General features: G+C 35.2%; 11 protein-coding genes across 11 annotated transcripts; 6 read left to right on the top strand and 5 right to left on the bottom strand.

Moving 5' to 3' along the window:
* Nucleotides 1-1,305: 1,305 nt before the first annotated feature.
* On the top strand, nt 1,306-2,016 carry TPHA0I01780 (40S ribosomal protein eS6; the record flags this gene model as incomplete). The annotated part of the gene is made up of 1 exon (XM_003687068.1): nt 1,306-2,016. One exon carries the CDS (start codon nt 1,306-1,308, stop codon nt 2,014-2,016), a length of 711 nt encoding a protein of 236 aa, XP_003687116.1.
* Nucleotides 2,017-2,206: 190 nt separating this feature from the next.
* Nucleotides 2,207-3,574, bottom strand: SSU1 (Ssu1p; the record flags this gene model as incomplete). Its single annotated transcript, XM_003687067.1, has 1 exon — nt 2,207-3,574. One exon carries the CDS (start codon nt 3,572-3,574, stop codon nt 2,207-2,209), a length of 1,368 nt encoding a protein of 455 aa, XP_003687115.1.
* An 817-nt stretch (nt 3,575-4,391) lies between these two features.
* On the bottom strand, nt 4,392-6,353 carry DTR1 (Dtr1p; the record flags this gene model as incomplete). The annotated part of the gene is made up of 1 exon (XM_003687066.1): nt 4,392-6,353. One exon carries the CDS (start codon nt 6,351-6,353, stop codon nt 4,392-4,394), a length of 1,962 nt encoding a protein of 653 aa, XP_003687114.1.
* A 775-nt stretch (nt 6,354-7,128) lies between these two features.
* On the top strand, nt 7,129-7,971 carry SEC62 (Sec63 complex subunit SEC62; the record flags this gene model as incomplete). The annotated part of the gene is made up of 1 exon (XM_003687065.1): nt 7,129-7,971. The coding sequence occupies one exon, from the start codon at nt 7,129-7,131 to the stop codon at nt 7,969-7,971; it is 843 nt and encodes a 280-aa protein (XP_003687113.1).
* Nucleotides 7,972-8,493: 522 nt separating this feature from the next.
* TPHA0I01740 (uncharacterized protein) lies at nt 8,494-9,864 on the top strand (the record flags this gene model as incomplete). The annotated part of the gene is made up of 1 exon (XM_003687064.1): nt 8,494-9,864. The coding sequence occupies one exon, from the start codon at nt 8,494-8,496 to the stop codon at nt 9,862-9,864; it is 1,371 nt and encodes a 456-aa protein (XP_003687112.1).
* A 430-nt stretch (nt 9,865-10,294) lies between these two features.
* On the top strand, nt 10,295-10,648 carry MGR2 (Mgr2p; the record flags this gene model as incomplete). Its single annotated transcript, XM_003687063.1, has 1 exon — nt 10,295-10,648. The coding sequence occupies one exon, from the start codon at nt 10,295-10,297 to the stop codon at nt 10,646-10,648; it is 354 nt and encodes a 117-aa protein (XP_003687111.1).
* Nucleotides 10,649-11,001: 353 nt separating this feature from the next.
* Nucleotides 11,002-11,559, top strand: INA17 (Ina17p; the record flags this gene model as incomplete). Its single annotated transcript, XM_003687062.1, has 1 exon — nt 11,002-11,559. The coding sequence occupies one exon, from the start codon at nt 11,002-11,004 to the stop codon at nt 11,557-11,559; it is 558 nt and encodes a 185-aa protein (XP_003687110.1).
* A 170-nt stretch (nt 11,560-11,729) lies between these two features.
* Nucleotides 11,730-13,157, bottom strand: ELP4 (Elongator subunit ELP4; the record flags this gene model as incomplete). The annotated part of the gene is made up of 1 exon (XM_003687061.1): nt 11,730-13,157. The coding sequence occupies one exon, from the start codon at nt 13,155-13,157 to the stop codon at nt 11,730-11,732; it is 1,428 nt and encodes a 475-aa protein (XP_003687109.1).
* Nucleotides 13,158-13,514: 357 nt separating this feature from the next.
* Nucleotides 13,515-15,500, bottom strand: MSD1 (aspartate--tRNA ligase MSD1; the record flags this gene model as incomplete). Its single annotated transcript, XM_003687060.1, has 1 exon — nt 13,515-15,500. One exon carries the CDS (start codon nt 15,498-15,500, stop codon nt 13,515-13,517), a length of 1,986 nt encoding a protein of 661 aa, XP_003687108.1.
* A 361-nt stretch (nt 15,501-15,861) lies between these two features.
* On the bottom strand, nt 15,862-16,884 carry SWD3 (Swd3p; the record flags this gene model as incomplete). The annotated part of the gene is made up of 1 exon (XM_003687059.1): nt 15,862-16,884. The coding sequence occupies one exon, from the start codon at nt 16,882-16,884 to the stop codon at nt 15,862-15,864; it is 1,023 nt and encodes a 340-aa protein (XP_003687107.1).
* Nucleotides 16,885-17,368: 484 nt separating this feature from the next.
* On the top strand, nt 17,369-17,821 carry UMP1 (Ump1p; the record flags this gene model as incomplete). Its single annotated transcript, XM_003687058.1, has 1 exon — nt 17,369-17,821. One exon carries the CDS (start codon nt 17,369-17,371, stop codon nt 17,819-17,821), a length of 453 nt encoding a protein of 150 aa, XP_003687106.1.
* Nucleotides 17,822-17,966: the final 145 nt, after the last annotated feature.

Genomic DNA, 17,966 nt, shown 5'->3' with positions numbered 1-17,966 from the left:
AAAAAGTAGTAGTATATATCTGTGTATTGAGTGTGTTTGGGAGCATTATAAGAACTTATAAAAAGTCGCCATGAACACAGAAAGATGGCTTTAAGTAAGATGGAAGTGTAACACCATAAGAATATAGATGCATACACACCTATATATATATATGTGTGTGTATATAGAGGTCTTATACAAGTAGATTAAGGTATGATGAGTGTATTTTTTTAGGTTGCAATGGACCCAGGAATTACCAAATACAGGAATTCATGGATCTATCGATTTGAGCACTATAGGTATAACTAAACCAAAAGTTTCGATTAATCTATACCTGTTCTGGCTACTGCCAGTTGACTAACGTCTATAATATCGCAAGTTTGACCTTGCCTGACCAGAAGGGAAAGCACACTGTAAAGACCCCGTTTCCCCAAAAGTTGAGTATATTCCACACTATCAAGATTAAAGGCGTGGTGCAATAATACCAATACTGACCAGATATCCCACGCCGCCCTCTCTCTTTCTCCCACGGCCACCCCGGCCCATTTTTACCCGCCCTGCTTGATGGGGGCATCCAGCAACGTAAAGCATCCACCATCCACTGGCTTCGCTGAGCTCTACTTCCCGACGTCTTGGTAACGCTGGCGATCGAATGTGCGGCCGGGTAACCAACACAAAGTCTTAATATGAAGTGTGCTTTGCAGAGGTTGGTCTTTTCTTAACCTTGGGGATGTCAGCGGACTATAAAACTGGCATCTGCGACAGTCACTTGACACAACACCCAGACATTACGGGTTTACTTTATTTTTTAGAAGAAACAAAAATAAGAAAATTTCAATGTTTCGTAACGAGAACTCAGAGTGAGAAGAAAAACAATTCACGCCCGCGCTGTACGGCATATTATGTGCTACAGTGAAAAACAAATTCGCGATGACTCTCAGCTTGTTTTCACCCATTTGTTTCTATTTGTGAAAAGTTTCATGAATTTTTCAATGATTTTTAATGGCTTTAACGTTACCCGTCGGCGCGGAGGCATCCCAATATGTTACTCAAATTTCTAACTTCTTGGAACCAGTGCCATACATTATTATTATACTTACCTACTCAATCATCAATAATAACTATGTGTGTACACTTTTGCCATTGCAATGCGAGCAATTAGCTATCACAATGCATTGTATATGCTTATACTATATTCCAATCTTCCATGCACTTACATATATATAAATATGTAGTCACACCCGTACTTGCTCGTAGCCAATTGATTCTCGTTCTTGGTATTTTTCAGACAATAATATAAGAAACCGTACATACATCAGTTGCATAATGAAGTTGAACATTGCCTACCCAGTTAACGGTACCCAAAAGACCGTCGAAATCGATGATGAACACCGTATCCGTGTCTTCTACGACAAGAGAATCGGTCAGGAAGTCGATGGTGAGTCCGTCGGTGACGAATTCAAAGGCTACACCTTCAAAATCTCCGGTGGTAACGACAAACAAGGTTTCCCAATGAAACAAGGTGTCTTATTACCAACTAGAGTTAAGTTACTTTTGACTAAAGGTGTTTCTTGTTACAGACCAAGAAGAAGCGGTGAAAGAAAGAGAAAGTCGGTCAGAGGTGCTATTGTTGGCCCAGATTTAGCTGTCCTATCTTTAGTCATCACCAAGAAAGGTGAACAAGAACTAGAAGGTGTCACTGATGCCACTGTTCCAAAGAGATTAGGTCCAAAGAGAGCTAACAACATTAGAAAGTTCTTTGGTTTGACCAAGGAAGATGATGTCCGTGATTTTGTTATCAGAAGAGAAGTCACCAAGGGTGAAGAGACTTACACTAAGGCTCCAAAGATCCAAAGATTAGTCACTCCACAAAGATTACAGAGAAAGAGATACCAAAAGTCTTTGAAGATCAGAAACGCTCAAGCTCAAAGAGAAGCTGCTGCCGAATACGCTCAACTATTAGCTAAGAGACTGGCTGAAAGAAAAGCTGAAAAGGCTGAAACCAGAAAGAGAAGAGCTTCTTCTTTAAAAGCTTAATTGGTTCTTAAAGAAATGTGTCATTAATTCCATTATCATTCTTTCACTGAGATGAAAATAATAAAAAAGTAAATACATAATTGTATTCCAAAAAGGATTTTACAATTTATTTAAATAATCATTTAACAATAATAAAAAAATATAGAATATAAACAATTTTCATTTAGATATCTTTTGAATAGTAGATCCGTCAATCAGATCCAGCTTTTTCTAAGCTAGATTTATATAATTGTATTTTTGATTTATGCTTAATTAATGACAAATTCGTTCCATCATAACCAAATATTTGAAAAACGAATGGAAGGATTTGGTACCGTAATGACCCCAATAAACAAACTATACACCATACGATACTGCTACCATAGTATATCACCGAAATGATCCTAATGGCATCGATTGGTGTATATGGATTATATTGTTCGTATATTTCTTTAACACCCAGTGCCATAGACCCACAAGGGAAAGCTAGAGTCCACCAACCTTTATGGTACTGATACAAGGGAACGATTGTACTTCGATTTGCTTTATTTGAAATTCTAATATATGATAGAACAGATAATACAGATATTATAGTGAAAAAAAAGCCTGTGGTCAATTCTAGTAACGAAAAAACTAGTCCAACTATTCTGAATGCCCACGGGACCGCAATTTTTGTGACATCTTCTAGTGTTAGCGTCACTTGAGACTGAGCAGATAAGGGATAATGAATATTTACATATGTTTGAATATTCTTAGTAATTAATAATATTCCAAAACCTCCCATACCCAATGGACCCAAGACAATAAACAATGAAAAAACTGCGTTTGCTGGGGGTAGTTTGTTAATGTACAAATTCAAATAAAACAAAGCTAGAACCACTATAACAAATGTAAAGACATGTGTCCATAACAATAATGTTATCACGATTATCAGAAGTTGATTATTCCTATTCACAGTTTCCAAAAATAATTTCGAACCAGCAAGCAGTCCGCCAGATGCAGCTACCACAACAATAGGTATCACAGACAGAAACAACGAACTCTTGAAATTGTCAGATAGAATTTTTTGTTTGCAATTAGCATGTTTACCAAGTCCACTAGGATTGCAAGCAATTCTCCAATTAATAAATGTAATCCCCCAAGTAACGAACAGAGCTGCAGATAAATCAAGCCACCATAGTACATAAATAAAGATGATCATACCTTTACCACTTTTTAAATGTAGAAGTTCATTTTCACTTAATTGTATTAAATAATTAATCAGTCCCGTAAAAGCAATGATATAAATACCCCAAAATACATTGGTATCAAAGTTCATAAACTGTTTGTTAAAAAAACCTTTTATATTTCTGGTTCGTATGTATTTTAACAACTGCAACGTCCCAATGATATGAAAGTAAAAAAATATCAGCACACCAAGTGCAAACATTATATATGAACAAACCCTCAACCAGTATGCAGGAAAAGGGAATGTATGCAATAAAGATGAGGCCATAGCAGTGCCTGTGACATAAATGAAAGATGTCGGGTCAAACTCATCGATGACATTGTTGAAAGTTTTCTTAATATGTAGCTTCATGTCAAAATTATTTGTTATATTTCCATCTTCGCACGTAATCGAAATAATATTTAATCAACCTATAACTGTTCTACTTGTTATAATATGCAATTTGAAACCAATTCAGAAAAGGGAAATGAATATCCTAGTGTAATATGATGGAGCCTGTATTTTTTATATGCGATTTTAGGCTTTCAAATAAAGTATGGATATTAACTGTGGATAGCTCAATAGATTTTCTAAAATCCCAATCCTTGAATGAAATATAGAATGCCTACATCTGTGTTTCATTAGTGATTATAATAACATAAAACATTTATAATTGCATAATATTATAACCGTTTAGATTTTAGGCATCTTCTTTAAGATTGTTTTCGGTTTTTTAAGGAACAGGTTAGCGATCATTTTTGAATGCCCGCAATCGTCAATTTTCCTTTAAGAATAAAGATATTTGATTATTTGAGTAACAAGCACACAATTAGATACTTCAACGGAATGGTATTAGAAAAGGTTTCTGTGATTCAGTTACAACGAAAGTCAGTTTGGTTCGTAAAAACACATAGGACTTTGTTAGATCTGTACGTGACATAAATTTTGTCAGATTTGGAGCAACTCCTTATTGAATATACATGTGTAGGTATGAGTTTATCTGTGCCTGAATAAAAATGTACTTCGAAATGTTAAATTGTTTTGTTATAATTAGTAGTGAAGTCCTTATAAAATAAATACGGCTATATAGCTTTCATCAATTAGATGGCATACTGGGAGTGAGTGTATATATGTATGTGAGTGAGTGAGAGAGGGCTGCTGGAGCTGGTTGTCTATCAATATGCTATTTTCACACTTCAATTTCTCTAAATTTATATCCATATTGGAGTAAATATAAGACACCTAAGAATGGTACGATATTTAATAACCCTAGCCCTGTAAAACACCAACCAATCCCCATCTTATCACATAATATGACAATTATAACTGAACTGATTGCTGCTGCTGTGTTTCTAAAGAAACTACTTATTGATATAGCTGCCGATGTTCTTCTTGCAAGCAATTCTGTAAGATAGGTCATAGTTGTATTACTGCACCAGGTGAGACTAAATGAGATGCATGCAGCGAAGAAGAAAACTAAGACAATATCTAACCTTTTCTCAATTGACCACCCATATCCAATAATACCCAATGAGTTAACTACAATGGCAATTATTTGTAATTGTAATCTTTTTTCTATAGGATACTTACAATCTGTGGAATTTTTTAGCAGCCAACGATTACGTAAGTAATCTGATAAATGTCCACCAATTTGAGAACCAAATATCATTGCAACACCTGGGCAAATAAAAGCCAACCCCGATCCCAATCTAGAAAAGTGATAATAATCTGTTAAAAATTTGGCAAATGTCACACTAAATGCATAATAATTGGCAAACAAAAGAGCTGTACCAATTGATGAAATGAAAACAGGAGGGCTTTTGAATATATTATAGTAAGCAACCAAAGTTGGTTTTGTAGGTCTTGGATACAATGCTTTGAAAATTTCATCGTCACAAACCGGTTTTTGAATTCCGATGTTTGCAAATAGTTGCCATTTATGGTAATTATCACCTAACTTTACAGCATGTCCCTGCGCTTCCAAATCTTTTTCTCCAGCAACACAGGCACTCATTTCCTCAGATATTGGTTTATTATTATCTTCTTTATCATCTCCAGTGCCAAATACCTGTTCTGAACTATTCGTCATTTTTTTCGGATTCAAATTTAATGATGAAAGAGTTGTTGACTTTGATTCTACGTTCGAATTTGTTACCACCGTCTCTGGTTGTTTTTCAGATTCAACTAGCGAGTCAGCTCTTGTTCCACTTTTAGTTTGTTGTGATATCTCTTTTGAATTCCTCCATCTTGGGTCACCATTTCCTACAATGCATCTGAGAGTTTCTGGTAAAAATATTAAAACTAATAGAAAACCTATTGCTGACATAATACATGTAAAACCGAATAACCATCTCCAATAATCACCATTAATCAATATTAAACCTGCAATGATAGGTCCCAATATAGGACCCATATTAGGTCCCAACATGAAGTAAGCAATTGCTTTACCTCTATGTTTCATCGGTGTTATATCAGTCACTGTTCCAGAACCAAGTGTTATAACTGAACTTGAACCGAATGCTTGAAATACTCTTAGTACAAACAATGAAGCCAAGTTTGCTGGTAACACTGCTAACAAAAGATTTATTACGGTAACCAAAATCAAAGAACAAAGATACAGCCATTTTCTTCCACAAACATCTGCATATACGCCCCAAAATATGGGACCAACCGCGAAGACACCCATGAATGCCGATACAGTAGCATTTATCACAGTTGTGTTTGTATGGAAAGCCTTCTGTAATGTTGGTAAAGCTGGGATGTATATATTTCCAGACATTGGCCCTAGAAATCCAACATAGATCACAATGAAGAACATTACCATTCTCTGCGTTTTAGTGAAAAATGAATATTCAATATCTATATCACCGGCTTCTTTCGTACATTTCTCTAGATCAACATCAGAAGTATCATCATTATCAATTTCATTTACATTGTTTCTGTCGTTGTTATTATCGCTGTTCTTATCCTTCAATTCTGAATCCTTAGATAAATCGATTAAACTATTGTTCGTGGGCAATAGCTCCAGCGGGGTTTCTATATTTTTGTTATAGGTAGTGTCAACAGTACCATACGATTTCAGACTTTTGATTGTATTGTTTCTATTACAACCAGCATTGCCTTCAGTCTCTTTCCCAGAATTAGAAGCCATATCCAATTATCGATTCTTCAAAGGGTGCTACAATTCGGTAAACGTAGATGCAACCAATCTTGAATATTGTAAATTCTTGCGAACTGTATGTATATTTAGTTATAGATTAAAATTATACAAACACCCACATACACAAACATATATATATATATATATATACATCATGTATATATGCATATTGTCTCTTTTTCTTGTAATAAGTGCCATTTGTGTCACCACAAACTATCAACTCCATTTAGTGTCATCTTGTTTCTTGAAATCATAAACGAAATTACACTAACACATAACTAATTGCTCAAATTTACAGCCAGTGGCGTCTTTGTCAATTGTACTCTCAATGAATAGCATTATCATGTTATAACTGATTAATACATTAGCAACGTAATCATATCTACTGTCGTCGTCTTCACACAGACGTCAACGCTTTTACTAACTATACTATCCAATCCATATGTTACCCGGAACTACGATTTATCGACATTAAAAATCGTTTGAAGATTTTAAAATTCACAAGAACAAGAACAAAAAAGAATAACACTAAGATAAAGTTGATGAGTTTTATATTTAAATTTAGATCGGATCACAATTTATTAATTAATGGCAGCTTTCCATTTATCAATTGAAGTGAATTATTTATATGTTACTTAATAATTTATTCTTGTTTTTGTTTGGGTTTAAATAACGACCATTTAATTTAGGTAAAAGACTTGAGAAAAGCATTGTATTTTGTGTTTTGTTTTCTAAAGATTACTAAATAACACCAAACACTTCTGCGATGTCTGATATATCTCCTGATACTCCTTTAGCTGTTGCTAAATTATTGCGTCGTAATAGTGCATTGAAACAAAGAGTAGGCTTATTACAAGGCAAGCCTGTAGAATTTTTCCGTTATAAAAGATTCGTTAGAGCAATCAAATCGAATATTTATACCAAGAAGTCGTTAAACCAACCTGAACTATATCCAATTATTGTCAAAAATCCTGACACTGAAAAAGCAGAGGATTATATTTTCGATGAAGATAAAATCAAAGGGTTATTCGTCACTTTAATTAGAACTCAATTGATTGTTCCAATTATAAAATTACATAGCAATGAAGCCAAAGAACATGGCTTGAAGCCAAATAAGGATCACCCAAATTTAATCATAACACAAAAAGCTGCATTAAATGACGATGCCTATTACTCATGGAACTACAATCCAAAAACTTGGAAAGATATTGCAAGTTTACTGGGTATTGTAGCATTCATTTTAACTTTAGTATGTTTCCCACTATGGCCATTATCAATGAGACGCGGCAGTTATTATTTATCATTGGCTGCATTAGGTCTACTTGGTCTATTTTTCATAGTTGCCATTCTCAGATTGGTTACCTACCTCGTTTCCTTAGTATTCATCAAAAGCAAAGGAGGATTTTGGCTGTTTCCAAATCTGTTTGAAGATTGTGGTGTTCTAGAAAGTTTCAAACCTTTATACGGTTACGGTGATGAAGGTAATTACACTTACATAAAAAAGTTAAAGAGAAAGAAGAAGAAGCAAGCCTCAAAGAATGCTTCAACTACAAAGAAAGCAATCAAAAGTAAAACTTCAAAGAAATTAGAAGAAATAAAAGATGAATAAGTTTAAATAACTACAAACAACTAAAAATAAATTACGTCCCTTAATATACATTTATATTACCTTTAAAGCTTAAATAACTATATGTTTCTTGTCTTAACCATCTGGAATTTGTCAAATCAATAACCAACACATTCAGTTTAGCATCTACTGTTCAAAACATCTCAATTACTTATTAAATTGTTCGTTATATCCATTTCTATATCCAGAGGTGTATATATGTATAGATAATGTCAATTAACGCTGTCGGACAGAACACTCTAAACCCGGATCTGCTACGTAGAGAAATATTCTCTCAATCAACATATAACCTTAAGACAATGGTAATTTAATAACTTTTCATTTTGTATCCGATTAACATTCTATTATTTGTGTACCACCTATACACACATATATATATAGATTGACACTGCTGTATATTTGTTTCTAATTTCATTCCAATTGTATTTAGTGTACTAGAAAATTGGATTCTTCCGTGCCACATATAGATCGTTAAGAAGATAACCGTGTCAGATCAAGATAGTTATGTCAGCAGTTTATTCATCGTATCCACTTTTATATCCACTACGTTGGGGTCACAATAGTACTGTTCGTCAGATAACAGGGTCTAGTTCCGTTAGTTTGGTGTTGAAGGATTCACAGACAAAAACCAATTTCCAAACGTTTATTTCTCAAAATATTCCTTCTCTAGCTGATGGGTCTCAATTTAAGTTAAAGTCCATTCTATTCACTGGGTACTTACAAACTCTGTATTTGGCTGTTGCTGATTTTAGTAAAGCATTTCCAGTGTTTTATGGAAGAGAAATTAGAACCTTTTCGGATGATGGTATTGCATCTATCGATTGGGTAATGAACTCAAGATGGGATGGAATTTACGGCATGGACGTTAAAACCGGTAACTACAATAAAAACAAGTTTGCTGAGGATGAAGCAAACACTCATGCTGGAAATTGGCCTCCTCTACATCCACGTACCAGATTTTTAACCAATTCCGAATTCACAGAGATCCAAAAAGATGAAAGACCGTTAGTTTTAGTGTTGCACGGGTTGGCTGGTGGTTCGCATGAACCTATTATCCGTTCACTAACCTTTGACCTCTCAAGAGTGAGTGATGGGAAGTTCAATGTTGCTGTATTGAATTGTCGTGGCTGTTCCCGTTCAAAGATATCCAATCGTAAACTATTCACCGGTTTATTCATCGATGATATCAAGGAATTTATTGCAGTTGAGAAGAAGAAACAGCCAAACAGAAAAATATACGCTGTTGGGTTTTCTTTTGGTGCTACGCAATTAGCAAATTATGTTGGTGGAGTTGACGCCGAAAACACTGGTTTAGAGTCAGTTGTGTTTTTATCAAACCCATGGGATATGGTTGAATCAGCAATCAAGATAAGAGATGATTGGTGGAGTCATAATTTATTTTCTAAAAACCTAGGTCAATTCTTGTTCAAGTTAGTCAAATCAAATTTCAAGGAGTTAGAAGTACCAAATGGATCTAAACCAGAACACGAACCATCTGTTGAGCATCCTGATTACTACTCTTTTACTCCAGAAAACCTAGAGAAAGGCAGTCGCATCCAAAGTACAATTGAATTTGACAATTTATTTACTGCTAAGTCTTTAGGATTAGATGACGCATTTTCATATTACGCAATTGCAAGTAGTTATCAAAGAGTTAAAAACTTCGAAATCCCATCTTTAGTTATCGGATCCCATGACGATCCAGTTACTGGCGCCTTATCATTATTAGAGTCAGTTTTCACTGAGAATCCAAACGTTGTTGTCTGTGAAACAGATCTGGGTGGCCATTTAGCTTATCTAGATGACAACAACAACTCATGGGCCACTCGCCAAATAGCCAACTATTTCGACAAATTTGAAGAGTTGGTACAATAGACAAATATTGCAAAATGAAATAATATCTGCAAAGAAATATAAAATTAAGTTTAGAACTCTCTATAGATTTACACATACCTACATATATATATAACCAAAAATATACCATTACTGTCTTGCTTATCTATTGATCCATCGTTGTTAAAGAATCTATAACAACCATCATTCCTTTAAGTCACCAGTTAATGGAGGACGGCCTTAAAAATTAGCCCTCGAGCCTTTGATATGAAAATTGAAATTAATTTCAAACAAAGTAACAGAAGATAAAATGTATTTTTAAGGCATAAGTATTACAAGAAAGGTGGTGCGTTATCCATTGAAGGTGAATTTCCTTACTGTTATTATTTATCATTCCAACTAGGCCTTGGAATTCTCTATTAAGCTACTGCTGATATCGCCAAAGAGAATACTTAAAAACAATACCTTCAACATGCCACCTCCACCACAAGTTTACGGTCAAGGAATGCAACAATCGAACTGGGATAAGTTTAAGATGGGTTTAATGATGGGTACTACTGTTGGTGTCTGTACTGGAATACTTTTTGGTGGATTTGCTGTCATCACACAAGGTCCAGGACCTGATGGTGTAGTCAGAACACTAGGTAAATATATTGCCGGTTCTGCAGGTACATTCGGTTTGTTTATGTCTATTGGTTCTGTGATCAGAAGTGATGATGGATATGATGAGAGAAATCTAAGTGTGCAAAAACTATCGGAGTTACAACAAAGGGCAAGATTCGAGGTTTGGAGAGTCCGTTCACAATACGGTATACATCGTGATTAGCTCAGCACTTGAAACAAAACTTAATAAGTAAGAACAATTAAAAAAACTTATATTAACTTCCTTACTTCTGTACATAGGATACCATTATATCATACACCAGATACAATTTGTAGTTAGATTATATCAACTATCATATTGTATAGATCAGTATTACTTTTAAATAGCTTTAATTTAAAGAATATAATTTTTCATAAAGTAAGAAAAACGTAGTTCAAAGTTAGTCCTTATTTAAAGGTGAAGATAGGTAAAGGACAATGTTTTATATAAATGAATCTCACCCCACTGTATTACTTTCTCGATATCTACCATATTCAACTAAGTTTTCAAAGGAAAAGAACTACGATTGTTAAATAATGACATTGTATAAAATAGCATCAAATGTGCCCGTGCTTGGATTGAAGATTACTAATAAAACAACTGTTAAAGGTGGCCTATTAAAAATACAACATGCCAAATCTTTGTCCACTTTTAGAACCCTCAGGTTACCAACTAAACAGAAAGAGTTAAGGACTTTAGAAGATCTGGCTGAGTTAAAAAGTTTGGATGATGTCGATCCCCAATTAATTAGGAAATTGATTAATGAAAAGACAAGTGAATTGAATATGAAAAATGAAATGAATTTCTTAAAACAAATGCAAATTGAACAAGATAATAATCAATCAGTCCCATTGAAACAATATAATAGGGCTATTTGGGTATTTCTTTTGATGAGTTCATCTTTTTATTTGATGTTCCATTTAGTTTGGTGGAAATTAGAATATAATGAAAAAGAATTAAAATTAAAACAAGAATCAGAAGAATTAGAACATGAACTTCAGAGCATTTTGAATGAAAAAGAGGAACAAAAATCGAATATTATCCCAAATAATAAAGATGTAACTAAACAAAAGCCATGGTATAAAATTTGGTAGTGGCGCTCTTACACATTAAAATGAGCTATAGAATAGCATTTCCATGTACATAAATTGAAATTATATTAAATAGTTTTAAACAAATACAAGATTTATATACGATACTAGTTGTACTTTAAACTAATAATTGATTAGTTTCCCCTATTTCATTCAAAATATCTGAATTGCATTTAGAAATCAATTCCTATCTTGGTGTTTGATGTAGATGAATGATTGTGATCATGATCGCCGTGTGACGATGGCACATTTAAATCTACAGTGTTCAACACATCATCAGTTTTATCCTTTTTAGCACTTTCAGCATCTTCATCCTCAACAGGGATTCCCCATTCTTCAATTTCAAATTTCTTTCTGCCATTCTTGAAAGCCCATTCTGATTTAACCACATGCATTTCACCAAAGTCACTGAATATCGCACGCTTCTTTATATGAACTAGACCGTGCTGTACTTTATTAGGCTGTGTTTTATATGCTCTTTCCAAAAACTGTAACATCTCTTGTTCAAAGGGTTCCAGAACGATGACTGAGTCAAACAAGTTCTCCATTTGAGAGATAATTATTGGATCTAAAATATCAGACGATAATGTTGTTAATAGAACAGATCTCTGACTGTATTGCTTAACTGTGCTCCTGATACCATGCAAGAAGGGGATAATATTTTGTAACTTGAACATATTTGGTGGATACATTGCAGGATGCAATAATGAGGGAATCACTATTCTAATCAACTTCTTTGGATGTTTCTCAATTGTCTCTAATAATTTAGACAATATTGTTTTAATTGGCTGAGCTGGAGAGATGAATGTGATATCTGTGCTAGTTGGTAAAGGCATTAATCGTGTAGTGATATCAAATTGATGATTATAGTTCTTGTAGTCACCGACTGGTGCTGATTCCTCAGCGTCAGCGTCTTTTTTATCATTTAAACCATATCTCCAAGCAATCTTCAAATCTCTCGATCTCTGGGCAGAAGAATGTCCTGTGATATTCTGAACTGTAACTTTAGATTCTTCTTCTGAGATCTTAGACTTTTTAATATCTCTTTTCGAACCTTTATAAATACCTGGAATATCCTTTGCCAAGCCATGATTCAAAGAGACTAAAATCGTATGCGTGTTATTCTTAGTTGGTTCTGTTCTATTATATACAACACCTTGTGCAATGAACAACTTACTAATGATGGAGTTAAATTCAGTGGAGCCCATCTCTTCAAGCAACAAAGTGTTACCCAACGGTAGCCCAGAATGCAATAGCAACTTATCCAAATCAAAACAACCGGTGGATGTTGTCGGGTGAGAAGTAGCAGGAGAAGGCCTCACGCCGGGATGATTCTCAATAAGCTCACTTTCAGGACTAATATCTGAACCTTGAAGACCTGCAGGGTTGTTATTTCTTAAAGATAAATTATTCAAATTAGGAACTGTTGAATCAGGAACACTTCTGCCTACTGGAGCCCTACCGATACCTCTAGGAGCTCCATCAATAGACCTTTGCATACCAATAGGAGCCCTTAGACTATTAGTTGGTGTCCTTCCTGGAACTCCGCTAGGTTGTCCAACACCACGATTCAAAACCTCACTTCTTTTTCTAAATGACATAGTCAATCGATTACCTTGAAGCTGTAGTCAACTCAAAATAACACCAAAACTGATGTATCGAATTGCTATCTTCCAATCATTGTAATCTCCAAATTAACTTAAAAATACATATCTACAAATATACAGTTATCTAATTGTTATATGTGATTGTTCATGTCATCACTGCCCCATCACATAAAGTAATATTACAAATATTTTTTTTCAGAGAAGAGGCCCTTGTCGTTACCCAGAAAAGTGTCATAAATTACTGGCGTCACATAATAAAAGTTCAGTTTAAGTTATAGTTTGTTTATAATTATGTTATAGATATATATATAGGATATTACTAGTGGCTATTTACAGCTCTAATTGAGTTTATTATTTGCTTGTTTGTTGTTGGTGATTTGAATATGATAAATTATACTCTTTTAGATTAGTTTGTGAGACTTTGCTAGGACTGTCTACTACTAAGTCAACACCTGAAGCTGATTTTGGGAATGCAATCACGTCTCTTATGCTGGTGGTGTCGCATAACATGGCACACATTCTGTCAAATCCAATGGCAAAACCCGAGTGAGGTGGCGTGCCCATTTCAAATGCATTCAGAAGATGACCGAATAGTTCCTTTGAATTCTGAATATTTAAAATGTTTTCGAAGATGTAGTTTTGCAACACTGGATCATGTACTCTTGTGGACCCACCTCCAAGTTCAACACCGTTCATGACTAGATCATAATGGAGGCCTCTACAGTCTAAAGGCTTGCTGCTCAGTTTATTGTAATCTTCTAAGTTCACCATTGTGAACGGATGATGTGTAGAAGTAAATTTATTCTTCTCGTAAATTGGGTACTTTGGTTTTTCACTTGAAGGGCTATCGACTTCCACTGGTGAAAACAATGGGAAATCAACTACCCAAATAGCAGCATCATTGCTTTCTACATTTAAAAACGAAGTGATTTCTTTGTTCTCCAAAAGCAATTGCCTTAGTCTACCTAAGGGAGTTGGGTTTTCGAATATTGACGAATTTGGTTCTCTTGTGCTACCACAAATAATATCACCTTTTCTTAATTTCAAATATTTGTTTATAATTTTCGGGTTTTCAAATGAAGCTATTTCTAAAAACTTCTCATGCCAATTTAATATTGCTTCATCAGATTCTAAAGGCACTACTATAGGGGTTCTATAATTATAATTCGACTTATCTCCTAAGAATGACCATCTTCTTCTCAAATCTTCGTTTGTACTGAATGCTCCTCTAATCACAATGACTTCAAACACAGGAAAATCAGAGTTTTCGATGCCATGTACATTGAAATCACTCAAATTTGTAATTTTTAATTCTGGAAATCTCAAATCCGGTTTATCAATACCGTATAATTCCATAGCTTTCTGGTATGTTATTTTATTAATACTTTGTTCTTGGTTCACTGGAACTAATTTACCAGAGTCACTCATTGTTAATAGTTTTTGTTTTGAAGAAAATTTATGCCAACTTTGTGTAACAAGATTATTTACAGTTTCTATCACTTCAGTTTTAGTTGAAAATGCCATTTCCATATCAATCTGCGTAAATTCAGGCTGTCTATCGGCTCTCAAGTCTTCATCTCTAAAACATTTTGCTACCTGGAAGTAATTTTGTATGCCGCTGGACATGAGCAATTGTTTATATTGCTGAGGGCTCTGAGGCAAGGCATAAAACAACGGCGAGACATCATCTGTACTTGTTTTTCTTGTTGGAACCAAAAATTCACGAGCACCTTCTGGAGTTGACTTAAATAACACTGGCGTTGCTACTTCCATAAAATTCTTTTCATTCAAAATTGCTCTTATATTTGTTAAAATGTCGTACCTTTTTCTCAAAATGTTGTGATATTTTGGTAGTCGTAGCTGTAGATACCTATACTCTGGTGGATATTTTTCTTTTGATTTCAGATCAAGCAATTGAGTAGGCTTTTCATTCGATTTATTCAACGTCCTTATAAGGTCAATACTTATTTCTTTCGGTCCTTGCACTGACCCTTGTCCATCTGCCCCGAGTTTATTGATTTTAGCTTTCACCTTCCCTTCAGCCTGCACGACATCTTCGACAGTTGCATTCTTTAATATTCTTTTTGTATCTACCAATTGAATAGTATCACCATTTATATCACGTAAGGAGCAAAATATCAAATTTTTACCCATATGCTTTGGTTTCTTGTCAATCCAACCGTTAATTACCACTGTCTCATCGATATCAACACTCGACAGTTCCTTAATGGTTTTCGAACCCTTCTTGAACTCAAATTTATGTGCTATATTCTCAAAACTGGGCAACTCTGCATACAATTTTGCACACGAAGAAAATAATCGTCTACCACATATCATCAATGAAGCAATATACTAAATGACTAAGAAACTATGATGCTAAGGAACACTTTACTAAATTATCTTAATGTACTACTATCCAATTGTCTAGACCATGTTGGCAATCTTTCTTACTATTAAACTTAAAGTTGTTTTAAGTAAATTCTTTTTTTAATGTTGTCATTTAAAGCCAAGTTACGCTTGGCATTGCTTAGAAAATGTATGTGTCTTGAAGAGTTAATTAAAGATGGTGTGATACATGGATATAAACAGTTCTTTAAACAATGCAATGCTTTTACCATTTTATGCTACTAAGGGACTATATACTAATCTATCTATTTAAAATTACAACCTCTTATATGTATCAGCACTTTTCCTATGTTCAAGATTCCCATTTCCAAAATAGACATTCACCATCCATTGTCACCGTGCAGACATAGTTTTGATGGGTGTTTATATCTATGATGGGACTGCTTGAATATTTGAATTCATTTGCTTTAATTAACTGTAGAAGTTTCTTGTTACTTGAGTCCCAAAGGTATATATCACCATTTTCATAACCACTAATTACAATTGGTGAATGGTCATTTTCTGGATATAAAAAATCCATTCCAAACGCATACCTCATACGGTAAGCATCGGTGGAATGAGAAGCACCATTAGCTTCTTGATCATCGGATTGGTCTATTTTAAATGTTCGTACGACATAACCCCTTATACAGTCCCATATTTTGACTATCCCGTCTAGTGATTTCACAAGTAGGAATTTCCCATTTTTGGACCATCTAACATTTGCAATGGCCACAACACCTGTGTCAATCTTCCAATCCTTATCATATGTCAATGTTTTCAAACAATGGCCAGATGCTGTGTCGAATATACGGATCAACCCGTCAAACGAACCTGAAGAAATGATCGATGAGTCAAGCTGTGGCATATCTATGGAGACGACAGCCCCAGAATGCGCGGATATTGTCCTCAACAATACACCATTCAATGTGTCCCAGATCTTTATGCTCTCATCCATTGAGGAACTACACAATAAATTACCTTTAACATTGAAACATAAAGACACTACTGGAGCAGTGTGACTGACAAGCCTGTATATTTGCCCGAACTGCAAGTGAGTGATCTCCACAGTAAAATCATCAGAGCCGGAAGCAATGCACTGACCATCTGGGGACCAGCATATTTCAGAGATGGGCTTTATATGGGATGTCAAAACCGTCTTGAAAGGCACTGGCACAACCTCATCATGCTGTTCAATCGATGCCAACTCAAATAATTCAATTACTGTACTCTTACAAACCGCTACTAATTCTCCATTGGGTGAGAATTTCACAGAAGTGACTTGACCACCACTTCCTGGACTCGCCAGAGCAATATTCCGTAACAACCTCAACATACTATCCAGCACCAGCAACAGCAATTACTCAAAGGTTCGTGCACTGAAACAAACAGCTGTGCTTATTTTCCAAAGATAATGACACAAAGAGTCTCACAAGCTGCAACAAATACCACTGCCACAACAACCAAACCGTCCAACCATTAAAACACTTCTTCTTATGCTTTTAACCTTGGCATAACCATCATGAAACCATTACTGAGATGTCATGTTCTTGTTCTTGTAACGTATCACCCGCATTTCACACGTTATGTATGGTGGGTTCGCTTCGCTGAAACAAAGTCAAAGGGTGGCGAATGGTAACTTCATCTTCTATATAAACAACTCTTCAATGAGATGGAGTAACATGACATGCTTAGATATATCATGAACAGCGTGATCAGCGGTATACTCTGCAGAACGAACTATACAGTGATACGTTAAACGGGATACAGCCGGGTTTTCAGATAGCAGATCAATTACACATAGGCTTACACATACCGATATGAATTTAGTTCCAAGCAAGGATTTTAAGAGTCATATTTCTACTGCAGATGCGGACACGCTGGCCTCGAACGCATTGCCATCTCTTCCTGACACTTTACGTCAACAACAAGGTGCTGTCCCAATTGCGACCCAAGTCAACGACAGACATCCATTGGAGTCCCGGATCAGAAACTGGGACCAGACACAACAGAACAGACAATTGGAACAATACAGAGAGATATTTGGCATTGCAGAGCCATTAAAGAGAGTCATGGACTTGAAGTTGGTGGAACAAGCGGACTTCAACCCTCTTCACGCAGGAAAAAACACAACCACGACTTCTCTACACAGGGACGTGTTATTGAACAAAGAATGCAATGTGGACTGGGAAGATGTCTACCAAGGCGGTCTGCAGAACAACATGATTGGCAACGACGTCCACACCATGATCGAAAAAAAACTAGGTATATAAATTATCGTCCCAAATTCCCCCTTCCTTCTCCCCACACACATATAATATATATACATGTACACACACAATACTTCATTTGACACAACGAATAAACGCATCGATGTAACTAAACAAGAATACATAGGAGATACATACCAAGATCTTG

Source organism: Tetrapisispora phaffii, chromosome 9, assembly GCF_000236905.1.
Source record: "Tetrapisispora phaffii CBS 4417 chromosome 9, complete genome".
NCBI lineage: Eukaryota > Fungi > Ascomycota > Saccharomycetes > Saccharomycetales > Saccharomycetaceae > Tetrapisispora > Tetrapisispora phaffii.
This window is presented reverse-complemented; position numbering and strand designations above follow the sequence as displayed.